The following is a 27611-nucleotide window of genomic DNA, read 5'->3' on the forward strand; positions in this document are numbered from 1 at the left end:
TAAGATCAAAAGCATATTTATTTAAATGAAGAAACTTTTACAGTTATGATTGTAAAGACATATGATGAAGAAAACAGAAATCCTTTGTATGCCATGACTTGGGGCAGCTGTAAAAGATAAAAATCTTGTGGGGCAAATATACCATATAGCCCATTAAATGTATAGATACATAATGTATGTACACCTCCTTCCTAAAGAAGACATTACAATATTAGCTAAATCACATGTACAACAGAATAATTTAGACACACTGAACACAATATAGGTAAAGCTGCTGTGAAAATATCTGGGACATATGTACTATAAACAGTAGCTCCCAGTTACTTTTGATAAATGAGCTTAATTAAATTTTTTTTTTTCTGACATTGTTCTCAAGATGCCCAAATAGTGATTCTATAAACAACCTTTGCTGGTGATCTGATGAGAGCTGGCCAGCTTCCTGGTGCTGTCATTAGGTTGCTTCTAAATGCTGAGCTGCATTAAAAGGAACTAAATGTGCATTAAATCCTTCTTAATATCACTGTGCTATATAAGCAGTTGGTGTAGATTCCACAGAGAGAAAATGTTATGGTGAAGGGAAGGGGAGGTGGTTTGAGCAAATGTGAACAGAAGGGGAATTGGTCTATGTGATCATCAAAGGGAGAGGAAGTGATCACTGAGACCGTCACTGTTCCTTGCTTTATACATTGTAAAAATTTTCCTTTCACGCCATTTCTGAACGGATTGCTTTATGAAACTTCATTTAGCTGGAGGGTCAAGTAGTCCACAGATTTAGTTTCCTCTTCTACCCTCCTATTGTCATACATTGTGGTTTATTTTAATTATACTGGATACTCTGTTGATGGGAGCAATATACCCACAGTAACATGAGTACCATTACGTTGATTATCCTTAACTATAAAACAGTGTAATCATACTCTGATGGGAAGCATTCAAGTATCTCCTCAATGAGAGATTTAAACATTACGGTAGCTCTGTTAACATTCTTTGTCTTCTGTGGAATGAAACACTTCACTATTGCACATACATGCTACCTTCCAGACAGAGCTGTGACTAACAGTGCAAATTAATTTGTCAATGTATTTACAACTGGATTTACAAAATAGCTTTTCATAAATTTCTAAAAATATATTCCAAACCAGGTCAGAAAAGGGGCAGCATTTTCTATGAAAATTTTTGGAAAAAAAAAAGCAATACTCTCCATTCTGGGTTTTTCTTTGTGCAGAATTTTTCGGTTTTTTTTTTTAAAGTTAAAATCTGAATCTGTTTGGTTTACACAAATTGAAGGACAAACTATACAGCCAATAAGTACAGAGTCAGTTGCAAAAGGTGGGCAAGTATACCAACAATTTTGACTTTTGCTTAAAAACTGCAACATTTTTTCCCCCTGAAAACTAAAAACTGAAATGTTCCTTGAAAAAAAAGCTAATTTTCAACCAAACAGTTGTTTTAATTGAAACATGTCTAAGAGCGTTATCTGTTTGTCATATCCATCTTGCCCTTTGCCTCTTTTCTATACTGAACTGCTTCTCATTCCTTTCCTATTTCTTTTCCTTTTCTCATCCTCAAAAACAACCTCCTCATGCCAACCTATACAAAAGGATGAAGGCAAGAAGGCAAGGAAAGGTGTGTTACTGCTGTTTTCTTGTTAATGTCTTCTAGGTCCGCTGAATAGTGCGGTCTGATAACTCAGTTAGAAACCTAACTTACAATGTGATGTCTTTATTGGTGTGATAGTATATAAATGTTTTTCTAAAGTTAATACACAAAACATATGCATCTACGGTAGTTTTCTCAGTGTATTTTATATAGTACATCCATGTTCTACTAATGTAACAACAATATTCAGACACCAGTAGTTAGCTCATATTTGCCTTAAAGTGTAACAACCACTTTAAGCAATTTGTCATATCTCTGTTTCTAGTAATATTAAATACACAACCTTGCACCTATCTTTTAACAGAGGAGAAACGTTTGTGCTTGGAGCAGAGTGTTCAGCTGAAGATTTTTTTTACCCTTCGGCCTTGTGGCTCTTTAACGATCTGCTGCATGCTGTCTCTTTCTCTAATCTTCTGAGAGATTCAGTAGGCACAAACTGTACTGAGAAAATTATACTCTACCCATACTCTGAAACTGTGAGTTTGATTCCAGCTTGTCTGGTGGGACCGCTGCTAAAAATCAGCATCTAAAGGAGTAGCTCATTTGAATTCTCAGTGCACACGTGAGTTAATAAGAATGTGCTTGCAGACTGAAGGCTGATGTATGAAAGACACAGTTCTATACCACCTCAGGAGTGCTCCTAATAGTGCGACCATTTTTTTCTTTTCACTGCTGTCAAATGTATCAATGTCTGATGTCACTCTTTCTCAAAGAGAGTGCCTATTAATATGTATAAAGTAAAAAAAAGTTCATCCCTATGCATTAACATTTACTCATAGCAATTATATCAGAGCTTATTGAATTTCTAGGGCCCTCTCAATACTAACCCCCACCAAAAAGAGCACCAGGTATTTGAATTTTCATGAAACTCATGAGACTGTACAAATGTGCGTGCGCATATAAAAAAAACTCAATGAATGAATAATTTCGCTGCTGCTTCATATTTTGCTGTTGGGTAGCCGTAACATTTCCTAATGCTAATAACTGTGTATCTGCAGCTAGACTGAGTCATTAGGCTCACATTTGTACTTCCCCAGGAGGAGTAAAGGCAAAGAACTGGGCCTTAGAGATACACACTTTGACTTGCTTCTCTCTTCTTATTTGTAAAAGGGGACAGGTAATTTGTTTTACCCCTTTCGGTGGTGAGTGTCAGTGTGAACTCATAGGGCATCTATACACATACTTTTCTGTCCTGCGATGCGCTGGAGATCTGCCGCTTCTGAGCAGACTCGATTAATCTATTAATCAAGTGTGCACCGCACGCGAGCTGAGGTGAACTGTGCTGCCCTGCATGCGGTTGTATAAGTGGAGAAATGTGCATCAACACGCAGAAAATGGCAGCAGTGCGCTTTTGAACCAAAGCACCTGTGATGTGTTTTAGTTCCAAAGCACATCACTGCCATTTTCTCGGAGCTGACATGCATTTTGCCACTTATACAACTGTAAGCATTTCAGCGCTGGGCCCTTGCATATGTAAAAATGCCCATACTCTTTCCCCTCTCCCTATAATTGCAGGCACAATTGAGTCTGAACAGTTCTTACTTGACTGTGCCAAAGAGGAGTGTATCAGGGAAGGTCTGTTGTACTGCATCACAGAACCAGGCGTAGGGAACATCTGATAACTAGAGCCCTACTCTAATAGCAGCTAGATTTACCAATTTTCATAAGTTAGTTGTGACATAAAGAGCAAATTTCCCAGACATTTTGCAGATTTGCTCTGGGAGCCCTGCCCCTCGGTGCTGATAGGTGGAGAGGCCTCAAAGGGGAAGGAGAGATGAAGGGGCGGTGGCCATCTTTTCGGTTGCTCTTTGTGCTGCCCTATCAGCTAGCCCCTTCCCCTTCTGGATGGGCTGTGAGTCTGGGCTGTTCCATTCGGGAACCAGCATTTTATTATTAAGTGGGGTGTTTTTTGGTGATTTTGTGGACAATACTAGATTTTGCAGTTTCCATGAAATCCGCAAAACAGCATTTTAATGAGATCCCTACTGATTACTATTCTCTGCATGTAGGGCCACCAACAGGGTTGAATTCTGGATCTTTCCTTTCTTGAAATTTTTCCCTGTCCACGTGTGTCTAAATGGATTCTATGAGTGTGCATTTTCAATCTATGACCTCCTTGCTTTTTGTGCTGTGATAGTGTTTATTTGCACACACGTGCTTGTTGCTGTTGCCCAGGGTATTGATTCAGAAAATGGCACATTTACTTGGAGTTTTCACATGTAAGCTTATATGGTAACTATTCAATATATAATTCACATGCACACTGTGTGTGTGCTGTGTCAGCTCTTTTCCTGTCTGCAAGATCTAGGTGGTTTAGTTCTAGGTACAATTCAGATCATTACCCAAAGCCAGGGCCTTGATACTTGTTATTGGATGCAGTTCCAGTTGAGATGGACTCAGGTGTTTGTACTGGCATTTCCTTTGTTTTAATTGGAGGGAGATGATGGAAGGGAATTTCTGATGAAGGCCTTTTGACTCCAGAATTCACTTCTTGGTCTGATGTATCTTGACTCTGTTCCTTTGGGGTGTTCTACACAACTGATCTGTTTTCCTAGGCTCTTGAGAGGAGTGTTTCAAAGGGCAAGTTCTCTTTTCTTATTAATTCTGAATGGGAGAGGGGAGAAGAGAATTGTATATTTCAATATTGGCTTGTTCTGTATACTCTGTTGCTGTTGTTATATCATGCACATGAAAGGATAGGGCAGAGTATAAAAATAAACAGAACTGGATAATTAAATAAAAATCAAAATTTCCCTCCTGACAAGCTTGTTAGCATTTTATTGCATGGCATAGGGACAGGACTAAGAGCAGCTATCCTCATCTTGCAGTTTCTTATTGAGGCTCTGATCTTGCACAAGAGATGCATCAGGCAGATATCCAAAAGCAGTGTTTTGCAGCATTAAGGTCTTAAGTTGCAAGCTCCTTGAGGAAGAAACTGTCTCTTACTCTGTGGGGAGCTAGTATATAGCTAGTGTGTCCCCGGAGTTGCATTCTGTTTTGCTTTTCAGAACCATACAGCACTTGTTTTCACTTCAATAGGAAACACTTAGAGGCTTTCAGAGATGGATCCTTGGTTACCCTTGAAGTGTGGGCTCTTTCATTTCAATGGGGAAGTTTAACTTCTGTTAAGATGCATCTGTCTAATTAGAATTCTGCTTCTCTTTTACGGTGTAAGGCACATGTATTTTGGCAGCGATTCTGACCTGAGCTGAGTAGATAAACATGTATGTGGGCAACTTCATCTCACTAAAATTCCAGCAGCTCATCTATAAATAGTAGAATGGTTAAAGCACTTTTCTGTGTCATGGGAAATATGGGTTCTACTCCCCTTTCATCCACAGGGCCTTGACCTCATACCTACTGTGGTTACAACAAACTGTTCTAGCCTAGCGAATGATCACACAGATATCACAGAATCATAGAAAATTGGGTTGGAAGGTCCCTCAGGAGGTCATCTAATGCACCCCCTGCTCAAAGCAGGACCAGCCCCAAGTAGATGATTCCAGCCAGGGATTTATTGAGACAGTCCTTAAAAACCTCCAAGGGAGGAGATTCCACAACTTCTCAAGGTAATTCATTCAGTGCTTCACCAGTCTCCTAGTGAGAAGGTTTTTCCTGATATCTAACCTGAACTTCCATTGCTACAACTTGAGACCATTACTCCTTGTTCTGTCATCTGCCACCAGTGAGCAGTCTAACTCCATCCTCTTTGGAACCACCTTCAGGTAGTTGAAAGCCACTATTAAATCCCCTCTCAGTCTTCTCTTCTGCAGACTAAATAAGCTCAGTTCCCTCAGCCTCTCCTCAGAAGTCATGTGCCCCAGCCCCCTTACTATTTTTGTTGTCTTCCACTGGACTCTCTCCAACTTGCCCACAACATTTCTGTAAGGGGGGGGGGATGGGGGAGGGGAGGGGCAAAACTGGACACCGTACTCCACATGTGGCCTCACTAGTGTAGAATAGCGAGGAATAATTACTTCCCTCCATCTGCTGGCAACGCTCCTACTAATGCAGCCTAGTATGCTGTTAGCCTTGGCAACAAGTTCACACTTTTGGCTCAAGAAAGGCAGTCCCCAGGCTGTACCAGTGTATAGGATTGTTCCATCCTAAGTGCAGAACTTAGCACTTATCCTTAATGAACCTCATGTTCAATCCTCCAATTTGTTTAGATCACTTTGAATCCTCGCCCTAGCCTAGAGTGTATCTACTACTTCCTCCAGGTTGGTGTCATCCACAAGCTTGTTGAGGGTGCACTCTATCCCATCTTCCAGATTTTTAATGAAGATATTGAACAAAACTGGAACCAGGATCAATCCCTGGGGCACTTCACTTGATACTGACTGCCAACTAAACCTTGAGCCATTGATCACTACCTGTTAAGGCCAACAATCCAATTAGCTTTTTATCCACTTTACGGTCCATTTATCCAACCCATACTTCCTTAACTTGCTTGCAAGAATGCTGTGGGAGACTGTATCAAAAGTCTTGCTAAAGTCAAGGTATATCACATCCACTGCTCTCCCTAATCCACAGAGTCAGTAATCTTATCATAGAAGGCAATCAGGTTGGTCAGGCATGACTTGTGCTTGCTGAATCCATGCCGACTGTTCCTGATCACTTTCATTTCCTCCAAGTGCTTAGAAATGGATTCCTTGAGGACCTGCTCCATGATTTTTTCAGGGACTGAGGTGAAGCTAACTGGTTTGTAGTACCCTGGATTCTCCTTCTTCCCTTTCTTAAAGATGGGCACTATATTTGCCCTTTTCCAATCATCTGGACCTCTCCTGATCACCACAAGTTTTGAGAGATAATGGCTAGTGGCTCTGTTATCACATCTGCCAACTCCTTCAGCACCCTCAGGTGCATTGCATCTGGCCCCATGGACTCGTATATTTCCAGCTTTTTTAAATAGTCCCTAACCTGTTGTTTTGCCAGTGTTGGCTGCTCACCTCCTCCCCAAACTGTGCTACCAGGTATAGTAATTTGGGAGCTGACCTTGACTGTGAAGACTGAGGTAAAAAGGCCACTGAGTATTTCAGCCTTTTCCTCCTCATCTGCCCCTATGTTCAGTAAGGGACCCACACTTTCCCTGACCTTCCTCTTGTAGCTTACATACTTGTAGAAACCCTTCTTGTTACCCTTCACATCACTCGTAGCTGCAACTCCAACTTTGGCCTTCCTAATTTCATGCCTGGATGCCTGAGCAATATTCTTATACTCCTCCCTAGACACCTGTCTTCCACTTCTTGTAAGCTTCCTTTTTGTGTTTTAGCTCACTGAAGAGTTATCTGCTCTGCCAAGCTGGCCACCAGCCATATTTGTTATTCTTCCTGCACATTGGGATGGGTAATTCCTACTCCTTCAGTAAAGTTTCTTTAAAATATCTGCTCTTCTAAACTTCTTTCCTCCTCAGAGTGGCCTCCCAGAGTGGCCTCCCAGGGGATCCTGCCCATGAGTTCCCTGAGCAAGTCAAAGTCTGCTTTTCTGAAGTTCAGGGTCCTTACTCTGCTGCTCTTCATCCTTCTTTTTCTCAGGATCCTGAACTTAATCAGCTTGTGGTCACTGCTGCCCAAGTTGCTATCCACTACTACATCCCCTGTCAGTTTTTCCTGTTTTGAGCAGCAGGAAGACCAGAACCCCTAGTTGGTCCTTTTAACACTTGCACTAGGAAGTTGTCCCCAACACTCTCCAAAAACTTCCTAGATTGCCTACTCACTGCTGTATTTCCTTCCCAGCAGATGTCAGGGTGATTGAAGTCCCCCATGAGAACCAGGTCCTATGATCAAGAAATGTCTGCTAGTGAAAGCCCCATCTCCTCATCCTCCTGGTCTGGTGGTCTTTAGCAGAGCCCCACCATGACATCACCCTTGTTGCTCTCCCCTCTAACCTTAACCCAGAGACTTTCAACAGGCCTATCTCCAGTTTTATACTGGAGGCCTGAGCAATTATACAGCTCTTTTATGTACTACTTCTCTTCTCCCTTGCCTGTCCTTCCTGAGCAGTTTATACCTCACCATGACAGTACTCCAGTCATGCGAGCTATCCCACCAAGTCTCTGTTATTCCAATCATGCCATAGTTCCTTGACTGTGCAAGGACTTCTAGTTCTTCCTGCTTGTTTTTCAGACTCCATGCATTTGTGTAGAGATACCTGAGATAACTAGCAGATTGTCTTACTTTCTCAGGAAGAATGAGGAGGCCTCCCCTGCTTCCCCCTTCTTCTTGTGCTTCTCCCACTTCCCAAATTACCTCAGGGATTTGATGTCCATCCCCCAGCAAACCTAGCTTAAAGCCCTCCTCACTAGGTTAGTGAGCCTGTCTGCAAAGATGCTTCCACCCTCCTTTCATGCTCTGGAGAACACTTTCCTGTGATGTAGAAAGACAGGCTTTTTCTCACAATAAGGTGGAGCTACAGCCTGCATCTCTCCTTTCCTAGCCTGGTGCCTTAGCCATTTGGCAAAAGGCGGGTTCCACCACCATCACAGTTTCATTTCAGCATCAAAGAATTCGTAGTGTGGTTTTTGTCCATCTAAAATTGGGAAGTTTTCACAGGATTTCTGCGCAACCATGGCAAAGTTGAATCCTAACAGAGCACAGCTGGAATTAGATGACTCCAGAGCACTACTGATTCACTTTGTAGTTCTAGGTGAAAATGTGGACATGGATGAAATTTAGGTGCCTTAGCACTACTTTGGCCATTACATGAGACAAAGTAGAAAATGATGTTTTAATCTGGACACCTGAAAACTGTGCAAGTAATAAGCATCTTTGCAATGAAGTCTCATTTTAGTACTGATGAGGTTTCCTCTGAATGCCTAAGAACAGCTCATTTAAAACTGTCAAATGAAGTCTTCATTACTGCTGCAAAAACTGGGCTGAATACACAAATAAGATAGTATAATATGTTTTGAAAAGCTGTGAAATCACACACATATGTGTAGAAGCTGTAACTCAAGGTTGAGAATAAAATGCTTATTTGTCAGACTGCCTTATGCTGGCAGTAATAGCACACTGGAAAAGGCTAACCAATCAGCCAATACTTTTCCTTGGGACCTGTGTAGCCATGATCATATCCTTAGGGTCAGAAATGGTGGGAACACAGATCTGACCCAGTGACACAATGAAGAATGTGACAATTCCTTTGGGCTGTGATCAGATAATCCAGTGGAAGACAGAAAACCAGACAGCCTCAAAAGGTCCCAAGTTCATGTCCATAAAAAATCACTATCATAGACATTACATGTCCATGGGATGAACATCTGGCAGGAAAGGAAGAAGAAAAGCTCTCTAAATATTAACCAATATTAGTAATATCTTTTAAATTCTTTTTTGATTTAGCTGGGCCAGTATCTTTGAACTATTGAACTCACTGAAATATTAGTTGAGGCTGCTCTGCTTTGATGGATTCTTAAAACAAATATTTACAGCTTTACTACATTAAACCAAATCCATGCAAAGAGTAGCTGTCTTCTGCTTTTGCCAGGAGGAGGAGATAGGTGCTCTTGGCAGGATCATTTTGGTTTCTTATATTGTTGTCACTGACAGATTCGACTCCTCTAAGGATTCCTTAGACTACATTGCTGGGAACTGTAGAGGAACGAAGGGAAGGAGTGGTCTCAGGAACAGGACCCATCTCAGAAGAATGGTTTTGCCAGTAGAGATACAAATATGGTCCCTACTTAGTTTTAACCCACAGTTGTATTGTAATCTGCATTTCTAATGGTGGGTCATCTAAATCAGTAGCAGAATATAGCAGAGCTTCTTGCTAGCTGCCCAGTATTGGACAAGGGAGGTAAGTCAGAGCTGCTCTTGTCATTCCCATCACCTCTGTTTCAGGAGAACCATAGGTGAGACTAAATTTTCTTGGTCTTTCTACTGTAAGACCCTAAAAATGGTCCTTCAGCCTTCCAGAATCATCAAAATGGAGAGCATCTATTTAATAATGGATACAGACATAGAGGCTGCTGTTTAAATGTTAGTCCTTATTATGCCTTACAATTATCATTGTTAAAATTGGTTTGTTAAAAAAAACCAAAATCATTCTTTCCTGGTTATTTCTCCTAATGTTCGGCTCCAACATCTCAATTAACTTTCATGGCATAACAAACTTGTACAGTCAAAAGGCAGCAAGTGACCTCTGCTCCTTGGGCTCTTCATAAGTCCCATGTTCCATTTACCTGTCTTCATCCACTAGTCACCTATAACCTAGCCCTGTCCCTATGCAATACCCAAAGAATAATTAATCAATGAGTAGGATACTTAATATTCTCTGCACATAAGTGCCAATCATCAGGCTATTATGCTGTCCCATGGTTGGCATTCCATAATTTCATGATTTAGTTGAAAAGGAAATTGGCAGGACAACTACTGACCGCACCATGGGACCACTCCACATATCTAGGGCAGTTATTATATGTGTTGTAAGGAAAGATTTTCTCTGCTGGAAAAGCCTTTTAAATAAATGGAAAAGTTACAAGGGAGTAAAATTTGCTTTCCACAGCTTAGAAAACTTTCTGTTCTTATTTCAAAGACTTAAGTGTCAGAGGGGAATCCCCTAGCAGTTACAGGCCCTGGGAATTCAATTCACTCCATCTGTTCCCCATTCCCTGAGCAGCATTGCAGGGAGTCATACAATTGTCTGTTTCAGTAAGCAGCTTCCTGTGCAGATGGAGGTTTGATTAGCATGTATGCATGCAGTAGTCAGTCCACTGCTCTAACCACTTTCAGAAACCCAGCCACTGAGAGAAATGTGGGCTTGACGTTCATTAACATTCTTTAGCTCTCTGCAATGTGTACATAAAAAGGTGACATTTCCATTAGGAAGGCAGCACTTGTGGGAAATAAGGATTGAGATATTCTTACCAGTAACTGAATTGATTCAATTGCTGTACAGTTCTCAAAACCGTCAGTCACTTAAATGGATGACCTGGGTTCAGCAGGTTTGCATCTCTCCTGTGTCCTGAATGCCCTGCAGTCGATCCGGTTCATGTGTATGCAGATGATTTTGGGGCTTATTCTGCTTGAACCAGTTTGAAGCTTTTCATGAAGCAGTCATGCACATCTCACATTTTCTTAAAGTTAAGATAATCCTGAGCTGCTATTGACTGTTTCTCTATTGCAATTCTCTTGAGCTTCCCTGTCTGATTGTTCTTTTAGTGGCAGTTTTCTTTATCATCCAGGTAATGCTGTTAATAGTGGGTTTTTAGCTTTTGTATGAAGTACATAGTAATTGTATAATTTAAGACACATTTTGAGAAGTATGTTGTCAGTCAGGCTTCTGTATTCTCAAAGCATACTTTTATTTCATCCTGTCTTGTCTATGTTTTGGGGTGATGGTATTTCAGCAGATATTCCCCTAACACTGAAAAGCTAAGTTTTTTTGAGTGACTTCAAAGAAGTTGCAATCACACTGGGTCTGCATTTGGTTTATTTGGTATGTAGTCAAGAGCATTCTGTTGGCAGTCAGCAGAGAAATGGGTTAATTTTAAGATTTTGGCACTCATTTAGAAAAAAGCTTTACAGGACATGACTGCATCCTATGTATGTGGTTAGACTAGTCCCCTTCATTCACCTTTGAAATGTCTTTAATCTGCTCCATGTGTGCAGACTATGTTTTATGGATCAAGTGAATTGGCACACTAAGCTCCTGAACTATGGAATTCAATTCCTTTATGTATTATGTTCATTTTTATACTGTGATGCAGAAAGGGAAAATTTATAGCAGACATCAATAATGGTTAAGAACCACAGTACACTAACCTTTTACAGGGGTGGCTTTATAGTGAAGAGCTTTTTAAATGAGCACTGTATTAGAACTTCACAGTAACTGTCTCCATAAATGTATGCTCTGGAAAATCAATTTTATACACTGCTGACTAGAAAACAAAATGAAAATTTCATGAAAGATTTTGAAAGCCTGAAAATATTTTGGTCCAGACCCATTTATATATATTTGTAAAGGTCATATTTTACCATTTTAAAATTTCAATTTTTAATAAAAAACACTGAGCATTTGAAATAATTTGAAATGGTTATTAATATTTTCATTTCATTTTTGGTAGAAGAAAAATGTTGATATCCACCTTGCCAATAATATATGCCACACTTATTTTGCTAAAAAATTCAGTTAAAATCTTACAGCATTTTCGGTAGCATTGAGGTGATGTTACCGCAATAGTCCAAGAAATATGCGAGGGGCAAGAATTCAAGAATTCATGTGGATAATATCTTTTATTGGACCATCTTCATAGCTGGGATAGACGTAGGCAAGCTTTTGGGTATTAGTTTCCTTCCTCAGGTCTCAGATCATGCACCAAGTCTATCTGAAACACAGCTGTATTCCAGCCAGTGCAATCAGCTGGCAAATGAAGGGATTGCAGCATGCATAGTCGAGTTATGTCAGCTGCCCAAGAACTGTAATTTTGAGTCTTGAGCTTTTACTGAGGGATTGACTCATATGCAAAGGTTGAGATGAAGCCCTGCAAGGCAGACTCTTTGCAAAGCAAAACTTAATAGAAGAAGTACTTGAACTCAAGCCTGCGTCTCTCTGTTCAAAGATGATCCAAACACTGTCTGCAAAGATTACATCAATTGAGACTTACAAAATGCAATCTGAAAGGAATTCTCTAAAGAAGTTACTATCAGCTCACAAGAAAATATATTCTTCACCCCTAGCAAGCTGCTATAACTGTGCTGGGAACCACAGATGTGACACATGCCATTTCCGAGACACTGAATGCCATCATTGCAAGTGAAAATGTCACGTTGAATGTGTATGTTGTTAAAAATTCAAGCCATCCAGGAAGACGTCAAAGAAGGAGGGTATACCTTCAGTGGCCACAAATATTGCTTCTGATCCAAATCAACTTTCAGCCCGTAGAACATATACAAATGTCTATAGGATTTATCATTAGTGTAGGAATACCAGCCCTACAGAATAAGAAGATTGACATTATAGTGATGCTCTAAGGTATCCCATGTGTCATGGGTGCAGACTTGGGATCGAAGCATACCTGGGGGTTACAGTGGACAATAAGCTGAATATGAACTAACAGTGTTTTCTTGTTGCAAAGAAGGCTAATGGCATACTGGGCTGCATTGGTAGGAGTGTTGCCAACAGATCAAGGGAAGTGATTCTTCCCCTCTATTCAGCACTGGTGAGGCCACATCTGGAGTCCTGTGTATAGTTTTGGGCTCCCCACTACAAAAAGGATGTGGACAAGGGGCAACAAAAATGGTGAGGGGGCTGGGACACATGACTTATGAGGAGAGACTGAGGGAACTGGACTTATTTAGTCTGGAAAAGAGAAGACAGAGAGGATTTAATAGCAGCCTTCAACTACCTGAAGGGGGGGTTCCAAAGAGGATGGAGTTAGATGGTTCTCAGTAGTGGCAGATGACAGAACAAGGAGCAATGGTTTCAAGTTGCAGCAAGGGAAGTTTAGGTTGGATATTAGGAAAAACTCTCTCACTAGAGGTTAGTAAAACACTAGAGCAGATAACCCAGAGAGGTTATGGAATTTCCATCCTTGCAGGTTTTTAAGACCTGGCTAATCAAAGATTCGGGTAGGATGATCTAGTTGGGGCTAGTCCTGCTTTGAGCAGGGCGTTGAACTGGACGACCTTCTGAGGTGCCTTCCAACTTCAATTTTTTATAATTCCATACCTTAATATCATAAGAGACATACAAATCATTTTGTCCTCAAAATCATCTCCCTAGTGTCCCATGCAAGAGTTGCTGACTACAATAAACAAGAAACTGATTTAAAAGGAGAATCTTATGTCAATGTCCACTAGGGAAAGGATGGAGGGGTCTTCCACTTCAATTGCCAAAGGACAGCAAGCAAGCTAACTAGGTGGGAAATGATTCAAACCACTAGGCATCAAGTTAACAGGAGCCCATAGCATTTCAACAGATATCATTCAAGATATCCTAAGGATTTCAGCAAAGTTTTTGAAGAAGGGCTAAATGTGTACAGAGATCTACCTGTTTCACTTATGGTGAGTCCCTCTCCCATTGGCTAGAAGTTGTTTCAGTTGCATCAATGACATCATTCCGTAATCTCAGTTTTAAGAAAACTTTTTGTGATGCATTCTCCAGCATAGGGTGGGAAAGATAACCAGTAGGACAGAAGTGCTAGGCTTCATAAAGGCTAACTTCAGTGTGGTCAGGAGATTAGTTAGCAAGGCACTGAAGAACAAGAGAATTGGTGAAATAGGAGTCCAGGAAGGGTGGTTGTTCCTAAAGGGAGCAACCCTGTAGGCGCAGAAGGAGACAATCTCTTTGTGCAAGAAAGGGGGCAAAGGGGCCAAGAAATCCTCTTGGCTGAACAGGGAAGTCCGGGAACACCTAGGAGTGAAAAAAGAGGCATATAGGCTGTGGAAGCAGGTGGTAGCTACCAAGTGTACCTACTAGGCCTGCACTTGCAGGGAGGCAGTCAGAAAGGTCAAAACAGAAATGGAACTTAGGCTGGCAACAAAATATTAAAGAAAACAAAAAGTCCTTCTTCAGCTATATAGGGAGTAAAAAGAAGGCTCAGGGTAGTATAGGGCCCCTACAAGACAAACTAGGGCAACTAGTGACAGATAGTGGGGACAAAGCTGAGCTCTTCAATGAGTTTTTTGCCCCTGTATTCCTAAACTCGGATCAGGACAAATCTCCCAATTGGATCATAGACAGGCATAAGGGTGTAACCAGCCCACCAACTGTTAGCAAAGACTTAGTGAAGAGACACTTGGAGGGGCTGGATGTGTTTAAGTCAACAGGCCTGGATGATCTTCACTGAAGGGTGCTGAAGGAAGTGGATGGTGTCATAGCAGAGCCACTGGCATGGCTGTTTGAGCACTCTTGGTGCTCTGGTCAGATCCCAGAGGACTGAAAAAGGGCCAATGTGGTCCCTATTTTCAAGAATGGGAGGAAGGAGGACCTGGGTAGCTATAGATTGGTTAGTCTCACCTCTATACTTGGAAAAACATTTGAAAAAAAATATTAAGGATCACATTTGTGGGAGTCCAGCAGGGAAAGCAATGCTAAAGGGCAACCAGCACAGATTCATAGCAGGCAGATCCTGCCTGACTAACCTTGTTTCTTTTTATGACTAGGTCTCAAAATGCATAGACGCAGGAATCGAGGTGTATGTCATCTACTTGGATTTTAAGACAACCTTCGATATGGTATCTCATTATTTTCTCATACATAAACTGAGCAACTGTGACGCAGATGATTACACGGTCAGGCGAGTGGCAAATTGGCTTAGGGGTCACACCCAGAGAATGGTGGTGGATGGGTCGGTATTGACCTAGAAAGATGTGGGCAGTGGAGTCCCAAAAGGCTTGGTCCTTGGACTGGTGCTGTTCAATGTCTTCATTAGTGACTTGGATGAGGACATGGAAAGCACTCTATCCAAATTTACAGATGATACCAAATTATGGGGTAAAGTTAACACACCAAAGGGTAGGGAATGAATCCAGGTGAACCTGGACAGGTTGGAAAAATGGGCAGAACAAAATATGATGCAGTTTAATAAGGACAACTGCAAGGTGCTGCACCTAGGAAGAAAGAATCACCAGCCCACTTACAGGCTGGGAGAGGACCTTCTCAGCAGCATAGCAGCAGAAAGGGATCTTGGAGTCATTGTTGACATCAAGATGAACATGAGTCGTCAATGTGACAAAGTAATCAGTAAAGCTAACCGCACGTTATCATGCATTAGCAGGTGCATGACAAACAGGTCCAAGGAGGTGATACTTCCCCTTTATGTGGCATTGGTTAGGCCACATTTGGAGTGCTGCATCCAGTTTTGGGTGCCACACTTCAAGAGGGATTCATAGATTCATAGATGTTAGGGTCAAAAGGGACCTCAATAGATCATCGAGTCCGACCCCCTGCATAGGCAGGAAAGAGTGCTGGGTCTAGATGACACCAGCTAGATGCTTATCTAACCTCCTCTTGAAGACCCCCAGGGTAGGGGAGAGCACCACCTCCCTTGGGACCCCGTTCCAGACCTTGGCCACTCTAACTGTGAAGAAGTTCTTCCTAATGTCCAATCTAAATCTGCTCTCTGCTAGCTTGTGGCCATTATTTCTTGTAACCCCCGGGGGCGCCTTGGTGAATAAATACTCACCAATTCCCTTCAGTGCCCCCGTGATGAACTTATAGGCAGCCACAAGGTTGCCTCTCGACCTTCTCTTGCGGAGGCTGAAAAAGTCCAGTTTCTCTAGTCTCTCCTCGTACGGCTTGGTCTGCAAGCCCTTAACCACATGAGTGGCCCTTCTCTGGACCCTCTCCAGGTTATCCGCATCCCTCTTGAATTGCGGCGCCCAGAATTGCACGCAGTACTCCAACTGCGGTCTGACCAGCGCCCGATAGCGGGGAAGTATCACCTCCTTGGACCTATTCGTCATGCATCTGCTGATGCATGATAAAGTGCCATTGGCTTTTCTGATGGCTTCATCACACTGCCGACTCATGTTCATCTTGGAGTCCACTAGGACTCCAAGATCCCTTTCCACTTCCGTGCCACCCAGCAGGTCATTCCCTAGGCTGTAGGTGTGCTGGACATTTTTCCTCCCTAGGTGCAGCACTTTGCATTTCTCCTTGTTGAACTGCATTCTGTTGTTTTCTGACCACTTGTCTAACCTGTCCAGGTCTGCTTGCAGCTGTTCCCTGCCCTCCGGTGTGTCCACCTCTCCCCATAGCTTTATGTCATCTGCAAACTTGGACAGAGTACATTTGACTCCCTCGTCCAAGTCGCTGATGAAGACATTAAAGAGTATCGGTCCAAGGACTGAGCCCTGCGGGACCCCACTGCCCACACCCTTCCAGGTCGAAGCTGACCCATCCACCACGACTCTCTGGGTGCGACCTTCCAGCCAATTCACCACCCACCGGACTGTGTAGTTATCCAAGTCACAGCCTCTTAACTTGTTCACCAGTATGGGGTGGGATACCGTATCGAAGGCCTTCCTGAAGTCTAAGTATACGACATCCACCCCTCCTCCTGTGTCCAGGCATTTCGTAACCTGGTCATAAAAAGAGACTAGATTGGTCAGGCACGATCTGCCTGCCATGAACCCGTGCTGGTTTCCCCTCAGCATAATTTGTCCTGCTGGGCTCCCGCATATGTGAGCCTTGATAAATTTTTCAAAGACTTTGCCTAGGATGGAGGTGAGACTGACTGGCCTATAGTTGCCCGGGTCCTCCTTCCTCCCCTTCTTGAAAATGGGGACCACATTGGCCCTTTTCCAGACCTCCGGGACTTGGCCTGTGCGCCACGAGCATTCAAATATTCCCGCCAGTGGCTCTGCAATGATGTCGGCCAGTGCCTTCAGCACCCTTGGATGGAGCTCATCCGGGCCTGCCGACTTAAAGGCATCCAGTTCTTCCAAGTGACTCTGCACCATCTCAGGGTCTACGCATGGAAGTCTCAAGTGAGACTCATAGATTCATAGACGTTAGGGTCGGAAGGGACCTCAATAGATTATCGAGTCTGACCCCCTGCGTAGGCAAGAAAGTGTGCTGGGTTCAGATGACCCCAGCCAGATGCCTATTTAAGCTCCTCTTGAAGACCCCCAGGGAAGGGGAGAGCACCACCTCCCTTGGGAGCCCATTCCAGATTTTGGCCACTCTAACTGTGAAGAAGTTCTTCCTAATGTCCAATCTAAATCTGCTCTCTGCTAGCTTGTGGCCATTATTTCTTGTAACCCCTGGGGGCGCTTTGATGAGTAGAGCCTCACCAATTCCCTTCTGCACCCCCATGTTGAATTTATAGGCAGCCACAAGGTTGCCTCTCAACCTTCTCTTGAGGAGGCTGAAGAGGTCTAGGTGCCCTAGTCTCTCCTTATTGGGCTTGGCCTGCAAGCCCTTAACCATACAAATGGCCCTTCTCTCCAGGTTACCCACATCCCTCTTGAAGTGCGGTGCCCAAAATTGCACGTAGTATTCCAACTGAGGTCTGACCAGTGCCTGATAGAGGGGAAGTATCACCTCCTTGGTTCTGTTTGTCATGCATCTGGTGATGCACGATAAAGTGCAGTTAGCTTTGCTGATGACTTTTGTCACACTGCCGACTCATGTTCATCTTGGAGTCCACTAGGACTCTAAGATCCCTTTCCACTTCCATGCTGCCGAGCAGGTCATTTCCTAGGCAGTAGTGGTGCTGGACATTTTTCCTCCCTAGGTGCAGCACTTTGCATTTCTCCTTGTTAAATTGCATTCTGTTGTTTGCTGCCCATTTGTCCAACCTATCCAGGTCTGCCTGTAGTTGTTCCCTGCCCTTCGGTGTGTCCACTTCTTCCCACAGTTTTGTATCATCCGCAAACTTGGACAGAGTACACTTCACTCCCTCATCCAAGTCACTGATGAAGACATTGAAGAGTACTGGTCCAAGGTCTGAGCCCTGAGGGACCCCACTGCCCACGTCCTTCCAGGTTGATACCGACCCATCCACCACCACTCTCTGGGTATGACCCTCTAGCCAATTTGCCACCCACCGGACTGTGTAATCATCCAAGTCACAGCCTCTTAATTTGCTCACCAGTATGGGGTGGGATACCGTACCGAAGGCCTTCCTGAAGTCTAAGTAAATGATATCTACCCCTACTCCTGCATCTAGGTGTTTTGTAACCTGGTCATAAAAAGAGACTAGATTAGTCAGGCATGATCTACCTGCTAAGAACCCATGCTGGTTTCCCCTCAGCATAATATTTCCTGCTGGGCTCTCACATATATGAGCTTTAATAATCTTTTCAAAGACTCTACCAAGGATGGAGGTGAGCCTGACTGGCCTGTAGTTGCTAGGATCCTCCTTCCTCCCCTTCTTGAAAATAGGGACCACATTGGCCCTTTTCCAGTCCTCAGGGACCTGGCCCGTGCACCACGAGTGCTCAAATATTCTTGCCAGTGACTGTGCAGTGACATCAGCCAGTGCCTTCAGTACCCTTGGATGGAGCTCATTCGGGCCTGCCAACTTAAATGCATCCAGTCCTTCCAAGTGACTCTGCATTATCTCAGGGTCAACACTTGGTAGTCTGGCACCCTGCTGTTGTCTCTCTATGATCCCATTGTGAGACTTGTTTTGCCCCTCGTTTAGGAATGAGGCAAAGAACTCATTGAGGAGTTCAGCCTTGTTCCCCCTGTCTGTCACCAATTGCTTTTGCCCATTCAGTAGTGGTCCTCTACCACCCTGGGCCTTTCTTTTACTCCCTATGTATCTGAAAAACAATTTTTTGTTATCCTTAACTTGGGATGCCATCCTCAGCTCCATGGTAGTTTTGGCCCGTCTAACTGCCTCCCTACAACTGCGAGCTGAGGAGGCATACTCCTCTTCAGTAATTTCTCCCTGTTATCACTGCTTATATTCCCCCTTTTTTGCCCTTAGGCTGCTCTGGACTTTTCTGGTCAGCCAAGGAAGCATCTTGGCTCTTTTTCCCTTTTCCCCTGCATTGGGATCGTCTCCCTCTGTGCCTGAAGGATCTCTTCCTTAAGGTACAGACACCCTTCCTGGGTTCCCATCTCGCCAAATCTCTTACTCTGCAGTGCGTCATTGACTAAATGCCTGAGCTCACTGAAGTCAGCCTTCCTAAAGTCTAGCACTTCCACCCTACTAGTTACCTTTCCCACTGTATGCCTTATGGTGAATTCTATTATTTGGTGGTCACTGTCCCCCAGGTGACCACTGATCTATAGGTCCCCTACCATGTCATCTCCCATTGCCAGTACCAGGTCCAGTAAGGCCTTCCCCCTAGTGGAACCATGTACCTCCTGCATCAGGTGGAGGTCCTGCACACAGGATAGGAACCTGCGTGAATGGTGGGAATTTGCTGTCTGCATCTCCCAGCAGATGTCAGGGTAGTTTAGGTCCCCCATGACTACCACTTCCCTAGTCTTTATGGTCTCCAAGAGCTGCCTCAGGAGTTCCAAATCTAGTTCTTCCCCTTGGTGTGGGGGTCTGTAGCAGACCCCTACCACCAAATCCCTTTCCCCTTGACCTCCAGGTATCCTAACCCACAATCCTTCTACTTTCTCCTTCTCCAATTTCATTTTGATAAGGGTTAATGTATAACACTCCTTGACATAGAGCACAACCCCTCCCCCTCTTCTCCCTACTTTATCCTTTCTGTACAGCTTATAGCCCTCAATGTGTACTGCCCAGTTGTGGGTAGAGTCCCACCAGGTTTCTGTTAACCCCACTAAGTCGTAAGTGTTTTCTGCAAGCAGAAGTGATAGTTCATCCTGCTTGTCCCCCATGCTCCTAGCACTGGTGTATAGGCACTTGAGCCCTGTGACTGGCACCTTTGTTGCCCCCCAGCTCTGACGCCCAATGGGCCCCTTGTTACTTACCTGCTTATTGCTTACCTGCGCTATACTGCTGAATGTCCCATGGATTGCAGGTTCCTGATGTTCTCCTTCTTCCGCCTCCCCTCCCCTGTCTGAGCTAGTTTAAAGCCTGATGTAGGAGATCAGTCAACCTGTGGAGAAAAGATTTTTACCTTTTGCTGAGAGGTGAAGTCCATCGCGTCCCAGGAAGTCCTTTGCCAGGGAGTGTGGGTAATGGTCCAGGAAGTCAAATCCTGTACAATGACACCAACTCCTGAGCCACAGGTTGACCTCTTTGATGCAGGAGCTGTGATGCCTACTGACCAGGAGGATGGACAAGAAGACCACCTGCACCCCCATCTCACTAAGCCTGGCCCCCAGAGCCCTGTAGTCACCCATGATATGGTCCAGACTACTCCTGGCCACATCATTGGTTCCTACATGGATGAGGACCATGGGATAGTAGTCCAAGGGCTGGGGAACTCAGGAGGGTTCAGAGGAGGGCCACTCATATGGTTAGGGGCCTGTAGGCAAAACCCTACAATGAGAGATTGAGGGCCCTGGATCTCTTCAGCCTCCACAAGAGAAGGCTGAGAGGTGATCTTGTGACTGCCTACAGATTCATCAGAGGGGGGGGAGGGGGGGGCAGCAAGGAATAGGAGATGCTCTGTTTACCAGGGCACCCCCTGGAGTAACTCGGAACAATGGCCACAAACTGACAGAGAGCAGATGTAGGTTAGATCAGGAAGAACTTCTTCACAGTTAGGGTTGCCAATATCTGGTATGGGCTTCCAAGGGAGGTAGTGTTCTCTCCTACCTTGAGGGTCTTTAAGAGGAGGCTAGAAATGCACCTGGCTGGGGTCATCTGACCCCACTGCTCTTTCTTACCCAGGGCAGGGGGCTGGACTCGATGATCTGCTAAGATCCCTTCTGATCCAAACATCTATGAATCTATGAATTGTCTTTCAGATGCCATTGTGTCTGACAGTGGTGCACAATTCACTTTTGAAGAAATCAATACATCACTTCTGCACTATCCCACTCATCATCCAATGACCATGCCAAGTGAATGATCCAAACTACTAAAGATGTATTGAAGGGGATTGTTGATGGTAATTGAAACATACAGTTAGCCACTTTTTTACTCCAACAGTGTGTAACTCCATGCACAGCCACAGATCAAAGCCCTGCAGAACTACTGAATGAGCTGAGAATTAAAGATTTGTTTGGATTAGCTCTACCCAGACCTGTTAGTTGAGCACCAAGTGAAGAAAGAAATTAATTTCTCTGCCGAACAGGCTGCTTCACCTATATGGACTTTCAAATCAAATGCTGCTGTATATGTCTGGAACTATGGAACTGGACCACAGTGGATACCTGCAACTGTCCTTGAAACTACAGAACTATGCAAGGCCAAGGCTCCAGATGGCAAGATGCTTTGCAGTCATGTTGACCAGATGCAAAATTAACGTCCAGATGATGTACCATCTACAGATCCAGGGAACATTGTATTCTCAGCAGGACTAGTGTTTATGAATTCATCAGCTATTTTACCAGACCAATCAAATCCTCTGGCTGCTGAAGCAGCTCACAAAGAAGATACTGCCATTTTTAGTGACCTCACACTAACCTCTGAATTGGGTACTCTGAGGTGAGCCAACATTTGTCTAGGGGAGAGGGATGCTATGTACTGAGCAGCATTATGTACTGTATATGTTATGCATTCCTGCCAGTAGAAGGCTCTATTCTGAATGGTGTTAATTTCCTGTTGCTGTCTGTTGTTTTGCTTGGAAGCATTCATTAAGACTTTTATTAATATAATAAAGAAGCTGTCCCTGTTGCTGCCTTACTGGGACTAACCAACCCATGCAGCCATCTATAATGGTGATGGTGATACCAAGCCCTAGAAAGCTTTGGTAAATAGCTATGAGTGTAAATCATTGCATAAGTATGTACCTGTGTTTGTGGAACAGAGGCCTCAAGATACAGGAATTAGCTAGTGACCATCATAAAGATAGATTGGCAGGTTATAGTTATGTGCAGGGATCCTGGTTTTCTCTGATAAAAAAATAATCCTCAATTTTCAGATTAAAAAAAGTAACCCAAAATCCACCATTTTCTGTGATTAAAGGGAAGCACCATTATCTATCTATCTATCTATCTATCTATCTATCTATCTATCTATCTATCTATCTATCTATCTATCTATCTATCTATCTATCTATCTATCTATCTATCTATCTAGTGGTGTTTCCTTCTAATCACTGGAAAAGCTGGATTTTGGGTTACTTTTTTAATTAAAAAATTGGGGATTTTTTTAGCAGAGAAAACCAGGATCCCTGGTTATGTGGAAGAATAACCATATAAAAAAGGGACCAACTCTTGAGAACTTAGAGCCGCCTCTGAAATCATCTTCCTTTTTTCTTTTTCTCTTACTGCCTTGCTAATTCCTGTTGTCCACTTATCACCCTGTTGAAGACAGGTGTCTCGGACGGCCAAAGCCAACTCGAGGTGATTCAATAATTACTCGTTTGTCGGGGTGGGCTGGTGAATAGAGAGGACGAGAAAGCTTTATGGTTGTAAAACTTTACTCACATTGCTTGCTGTTGTGACGAAAACGGTCCGGTCATCTGAACAACTACGTTAGTTGTTCCAGCTGGCAGGGCTCAGGCCAGCACGTCCGTCTACAAATCAGGCCGGCAGGGAAAAGGATACGTCTGGGATTGCGCTCAGTGACGGGGAGAAGAATCGATAGGTGATCAGTCTATCGATCAGCTCAGCCACGAGTCAGATCTCTTCAGAAGCACTCTGCAGCACGCTCAAAGTTCTGCGACTTGGGTGGAAGTCGCACGAAATTTTAAATGGCTAGCAAGCCAATTACTAGCTGCCACGTGTGCATAATTTAGAGCTGGCCAATAGCGGGACACAAATTTACATTCGAATGGTGGGAACTCTCTTGCACTGGGGGTTTTCTGCAGCAACAGAAAACCTTTTACTTTGCAAGAGGCTCTCATGTGGCAGGAAAATTCCACCGTGCCGAGGCACAAAAATCACTGGGTTGTGACATGTCCCCTTGCCGACGGCACAACTGGAATTTTAGACACATGAGCTTATCATCCGGCATCTTTGTTTCAGGACTCACTGACCTGGCAAAGCTTTAACAACCAGTAATATATATATAAACAACTTGATAGACCGGTCTTTTTAACAAGTTACAAAATACAATAACTTTGAACATATAACAACAACTGTTGATCATTGTCTGATTGGAGAACATCTGCTTGGGACTCTCCTCGTCTGGTAGTCAGTCCGTCCCTCCCTACTAACAGACAATGTCAATAAAATACTTAATAAAATGGGAGTGAATAACGTTATAATAAGTCCTGAGCTAATGAACATTCATTGTCTCAGTGTCTCCTTTTTAATCATCACCCTATTAACTCGAACGAACTGCAGTCTGGAGCTTGATGAATCTCACATTCGGGCGGTTGTGGATTACTACTTTTCTAGGGTCAGTCCTATGAAGAGAGAAAACAACAACACAAAACAAAAGACTCATAATTGGATTTACTGTAAGGATACTGGGGAAACGTTGGAACGGCGTGTCATCCGATTGTGATGAACGATAATAGGAGGACAATCGGGCTTCTCTTCTAATTGGACAGAATAGGTATTAGGATATTGTCCCGATCGTTGGACTGTCCCTTTGTGAACTTGTGGATGAGACTGATGGGGGTGCAGTATTGAAATCCACACTAACTCGTCTGGTTGGAATTTGGGCTCCCAAGGTGGAGGTTTCTGGACATTAGCTTCGTCCCATAACGGTTTAGCGGTGTTTAGTGAAATAAGGACATCGTGATTAAATTTAGTCCAGTTTTTAAACGTCCCTCCTCCTCTAAGGCAAAGTTGCTCTTTGTACAGACCTATGTGTCTTTCCACAACACCGTTGGACTGCAGGTGGTACGGCAAATGAAGATGCCAGGCTATATTATGAAGACGAGTGAATTTGTCTAGAGCATTAGAGTTAAACGGGGGTCCTCCATCAGACTGAATTTCATGAGGGGGTTGCCAGGTAGCAAATACAGCAGTCAAAGCAGAAATGACAGCAGTGGCATTACTTTTCCGTAGGGGGATAACCTGTAACTGTCTTGTTCCCAAATCGACAACAACTAGTCCTTTATTTGGCAGCTTAGACCCTGGGAGGGGTCCCAGCAAATCTACCTGCCAAACTTTTCCCGCTTGAAACTGTGAAGAATCGAAAGCTCCTAGTTGGTGCTTGGTTCTATGGCACTTTTCTTTAGCACATATCTCACAGGCCTGAGCTACCTTTTCCCAATCGCTCCGAGCTCCGTATGAGGCCGGCTCCATAAGGGTTCGGCACCAACGTTGATGGCAAGCTCGTGGTCCCGGGTGACCCCAATTCTCATGAAGCCACATGAGGAATGGATTTACTTCAGGACCAGAGGTAGATGTGACAGGCAAGACTATGTCGGTCCTGAGTGGATTTTCCAAGAGCTTATCAATTACCTCATGCACTGGATCGGTATCTGGACGATGGGACTTAGTGTGCCTAATCAACGGAAGGCGCACAAATTTAGTTAACGTTTCCCAAATATCTTGCCAATCATTTAAATTCTTGGAGGGAAAAGCTGTTCCCGTAAGAATTTTATAAATGTATTGTGAATCAATTGCGATGATCGGAACTGGGAGTGTATCGTTATGATGTGTCAAACAATGTTCCAGTACCTTAAGGAATCCTAATAATTCACATCTTTGGGCCGAATTATCATCTGGGTCAGCTTGAAAGATTTCCTTATTGTTACAAGCTTTGCAATAATACCCATAGCCTCCACCATGTTGGGAGGTTCCATCTGAAGCCATCCATGCTGGGGCAGAAGTTCCATACAATGTAGGGACCTTCTCCTCATCTTCTGGGCTTGGATCAGGTACCATGTCCTCCAACCTCCAACAATGCCAGTTGTAATGGTGGGTAAGAACTAGTGTATTCCAGGTCTTAGATTCCCCCTGAAAATCTAGGTCAACTCTTCCTGCATCCAGCAAGGGTAACAATGTGGCACCGGGAGTGCGTAATGTCCCATGCCCCCTTGTTAAAGGTTCCACCAGTTGTTCAGCTAGGAGGATTTTTCCTATAGCTCCATATCGATGTTGTGCTGCTTGAAGCGTCTTATGGGCTGTATATACTAGCTCATTGTGAGGGTTATGTGCGACAGCCCACACATGGTTGGTGGTGAACCTGAGGGTTACGGTTAGTGACTCACCCAGATTGATGGCATGGAGTTGTGTATCTTTAACCGTAGCTAGCAGGCGAAGCAGATTCTGCTGATCTCTTTTTGTCCAGGGCGTAGACTTTCTGGATTTATTACAGATCTGTCGCTGCAATTTGTTGAGGAGTGCCAAATCACTAGGTTCAATATAATGCCGATACCAATTCAAATGACCCAACAGCTTAGTTGTAGGGAAGAATATTTTCAATGGATTGATGTTAGGACCCTCATGAGAAATTCTGTGGCGGATGGAACCAATGTATCGAGTACCAAGGAACGTAATGTCATCTACAGGTTGTAAACAAGAGTTTTCCTCGTTGATTGTCCATCCCTCACTCTGAAGGTGAGTGACTAGTTGATTGACTATACTAGTAACTACGGAACTATCGTGACCCATGATGGTGATATCATCAATGTAACTCCAAATCTTTAGTTCCTTCTCTGGGGGAAGAGAGCATGAAGCTTTGAAACTTTTTAGGGTGTTATTCATGGCACCAGTGGCCAGTGATGGAGTGTTACGATATCCTTGTGGACAGACCGTCCACCTATACATGATGCCATCAATACACATGTTTAGTATTCCTTCTGGGTCATTTATCGGGATGGAAAAGAACATATTTTTTAGATCCAATGTGACTCCAACCCACTTACTTTGTTGGAACTGTGCCATCGCAAACATACACTGTGGCAGAGTAGATGGATTAGGTTGTTGAAGTACTTGCCACCTTTTGTTGACTTCTCGATAGTCTACAACCAACCGGGCTTCATTAGGCTTTCCAGGTTTTGCTACCCCCCATCCTGATGACAGGTAGGTGCTGGCTGTTACAGTCTTAATACAGCCTCGTCGCTCGAGTCACCTCAGGAGGTCAGTAAGGGACTGCTTTAGAGAACCCTTAGTCGGGATTGGTCGATATCGCCAGGTGGAATTGTTACGAAGTATTGGTCGATGCCAATCCTGTTCTGGGATAATGACGGGTAATGCCTGTAGCACTTGTTCTTTAAGGTCAAGTGCTTTTATCCCCAGGATCCCTAAAATGTTGATGCCCCCTAGGACAGCCTCTAGGGGATATCGGTAGCCTTGGACCCAAAATTTGACCTTCGTTGTGACAGCGATAGCATTAAGCCCTTGTACCTTAATCATTTTGGTGGTCTTTTGATGAGGTATCATTGAGGTAATCACATTGGTCTGAGCTCCAGTATCGAGAAGGAAGAATGCTTGTTGTTGGTCATCCGGATCGGTAGGGTGGCAAACAGTGAGTTAGGCATGTGGTCGAGAATCCGTAGGGTCAGGTCTGAACTGGAGAAGGCCGCCGGCAGAGCCGCCGGCCATCACTCGTTTTTTGATGAGTCCTCGAATTTGAATCCTAATGCTTCAGCCAGATGAGACTGGCCCCTTTCTCCCAAAATTCGTAGCTGCACCTTTGTAAGTCCGGTGCGGGAGAGAAGAAAACCAAACATGGTTTTTTCCTTCAAGGTTCTCTCCTTCAGGGTTCCTGGAGGTGACCACCCTTGTTCTCTTTGGGGAATAAATTCTTGCCGTCTGGGTCTCAGTGTTCTGGCTGGGTATACCGAAGATCGGTCCCTTATAGTATCAGAAGCTTCTTCACCTTGTTGCATAAGTGCTTGTAGATGTGAGAGATGACCTAAGAGATTTCCCACCAGTTGACCTGCCATTGGGTTCAAGAAGAGTCGGAGTGTAACGGCATTTGCTCCTCCGTATACCTCCACGCAGGCCTCTATAGCTTCCAAGGGCATTGGGATTGCCCCAGGGTCCGATAGGTGGCGATGAGCCCATCTCTCTTTTCGTTGTACGGTGGTTAGTCCCATTGGATTTGTTCTCGGACTCCATGAGAGATATGACACCCCAACTATAGCCAGGAGGAGTTGCTCCGGAGTAGCCTTCTGTGGACAACCTTCGTGCCAGGTGTGAAATTTGTGGTTTACCTGTCCCACCACAAGCGCTGGGAGCGGGATGGGCCAGTGGGCACTGTCCGCGACCACATTCAAGTCGGTAGCACCCCCACCACTCCATGCCGCCTGTCGGGTCAAGGCACTTGCTTCTTCTTTATCCAAGGTGTCAGATCCGAATTCCACTATTAACCGTCCTAACCACATTGCCAAGGTCTCTCCTGATCTTATTTTAGATTCCTTGCAAAGCTCTTGAATCTCTGGTCGAGTGCGTGTGCATGAGATAATAGTGGTACGTGTAGCACCATCTTCATCTGCAACATGCTTCGTCACAGCTATCGGGTGAGCTGCGGTAGAGAAAGAGTTAAATTCTTCATCTGGGGGCGTTGAGTATATCTCTCCTCCCATTGCCCCCTCCCCTTGGCAAGGAGGCGGGGTCGTTGG

General features: G+C 44.0%; 1 protein-coding gene across 3 annotated transcripts; it reads right to left on the minus strand.

Annotated features, from left to right (window-relative positions):
- Window positions 1–25938, minus strand: LOC132252088 (uncharacterized). Of its 3 annotated transcripts, none has more exons than XM_059732105.1 (3): window positions 22570–25938; window positions 20014–20126; window positions 1–4263 (listed from the first exon to the last, which is right to left on the minus strand). In XM_059732105.1, exon 1 carries the CDS (start codon window positions 25936–25938, stop codon window positions 23542–23544), a length of 2397 nt encoding a protein of 798 aa, XP_059588088.1. In that variant the 3' UTR covers window positions 1–4263; window positions 20014–20126; window positions 22570–23541. The 3 variants fall into 3 exon arrangements, with proteins under 3 accessions (XP_059588088.1, XP_059588092.1, XP_059588090.1); XM_059732109.1 differs by lacking the exon at window positions 1–4263 and adding an exon at window positions 4281–12230; XM_059732107.1 differs by lacking the exon at window positions 1–4263 and adding an exon at window positions 4281–14007.
- Between the last annotated feature and the right edge of the window lie 1673 nt (window positions 25939–27611).

Source organism: Alligator mississippiensis, chromosome 1 (genome assembly GCF_030867095.1).
Source record: "Alligator mississippiensis isolate rAllMis1 chromosome 1, rAllMis1, whole genome shotgun sequence".
In the NCBI taxonomy this organism is placed as follows: domain Eukaryota; kingdom Metazoa; phylum Chordata; order Crocodylia; family Alligatoridae; genus Alligator; species Alligator mississippiensis.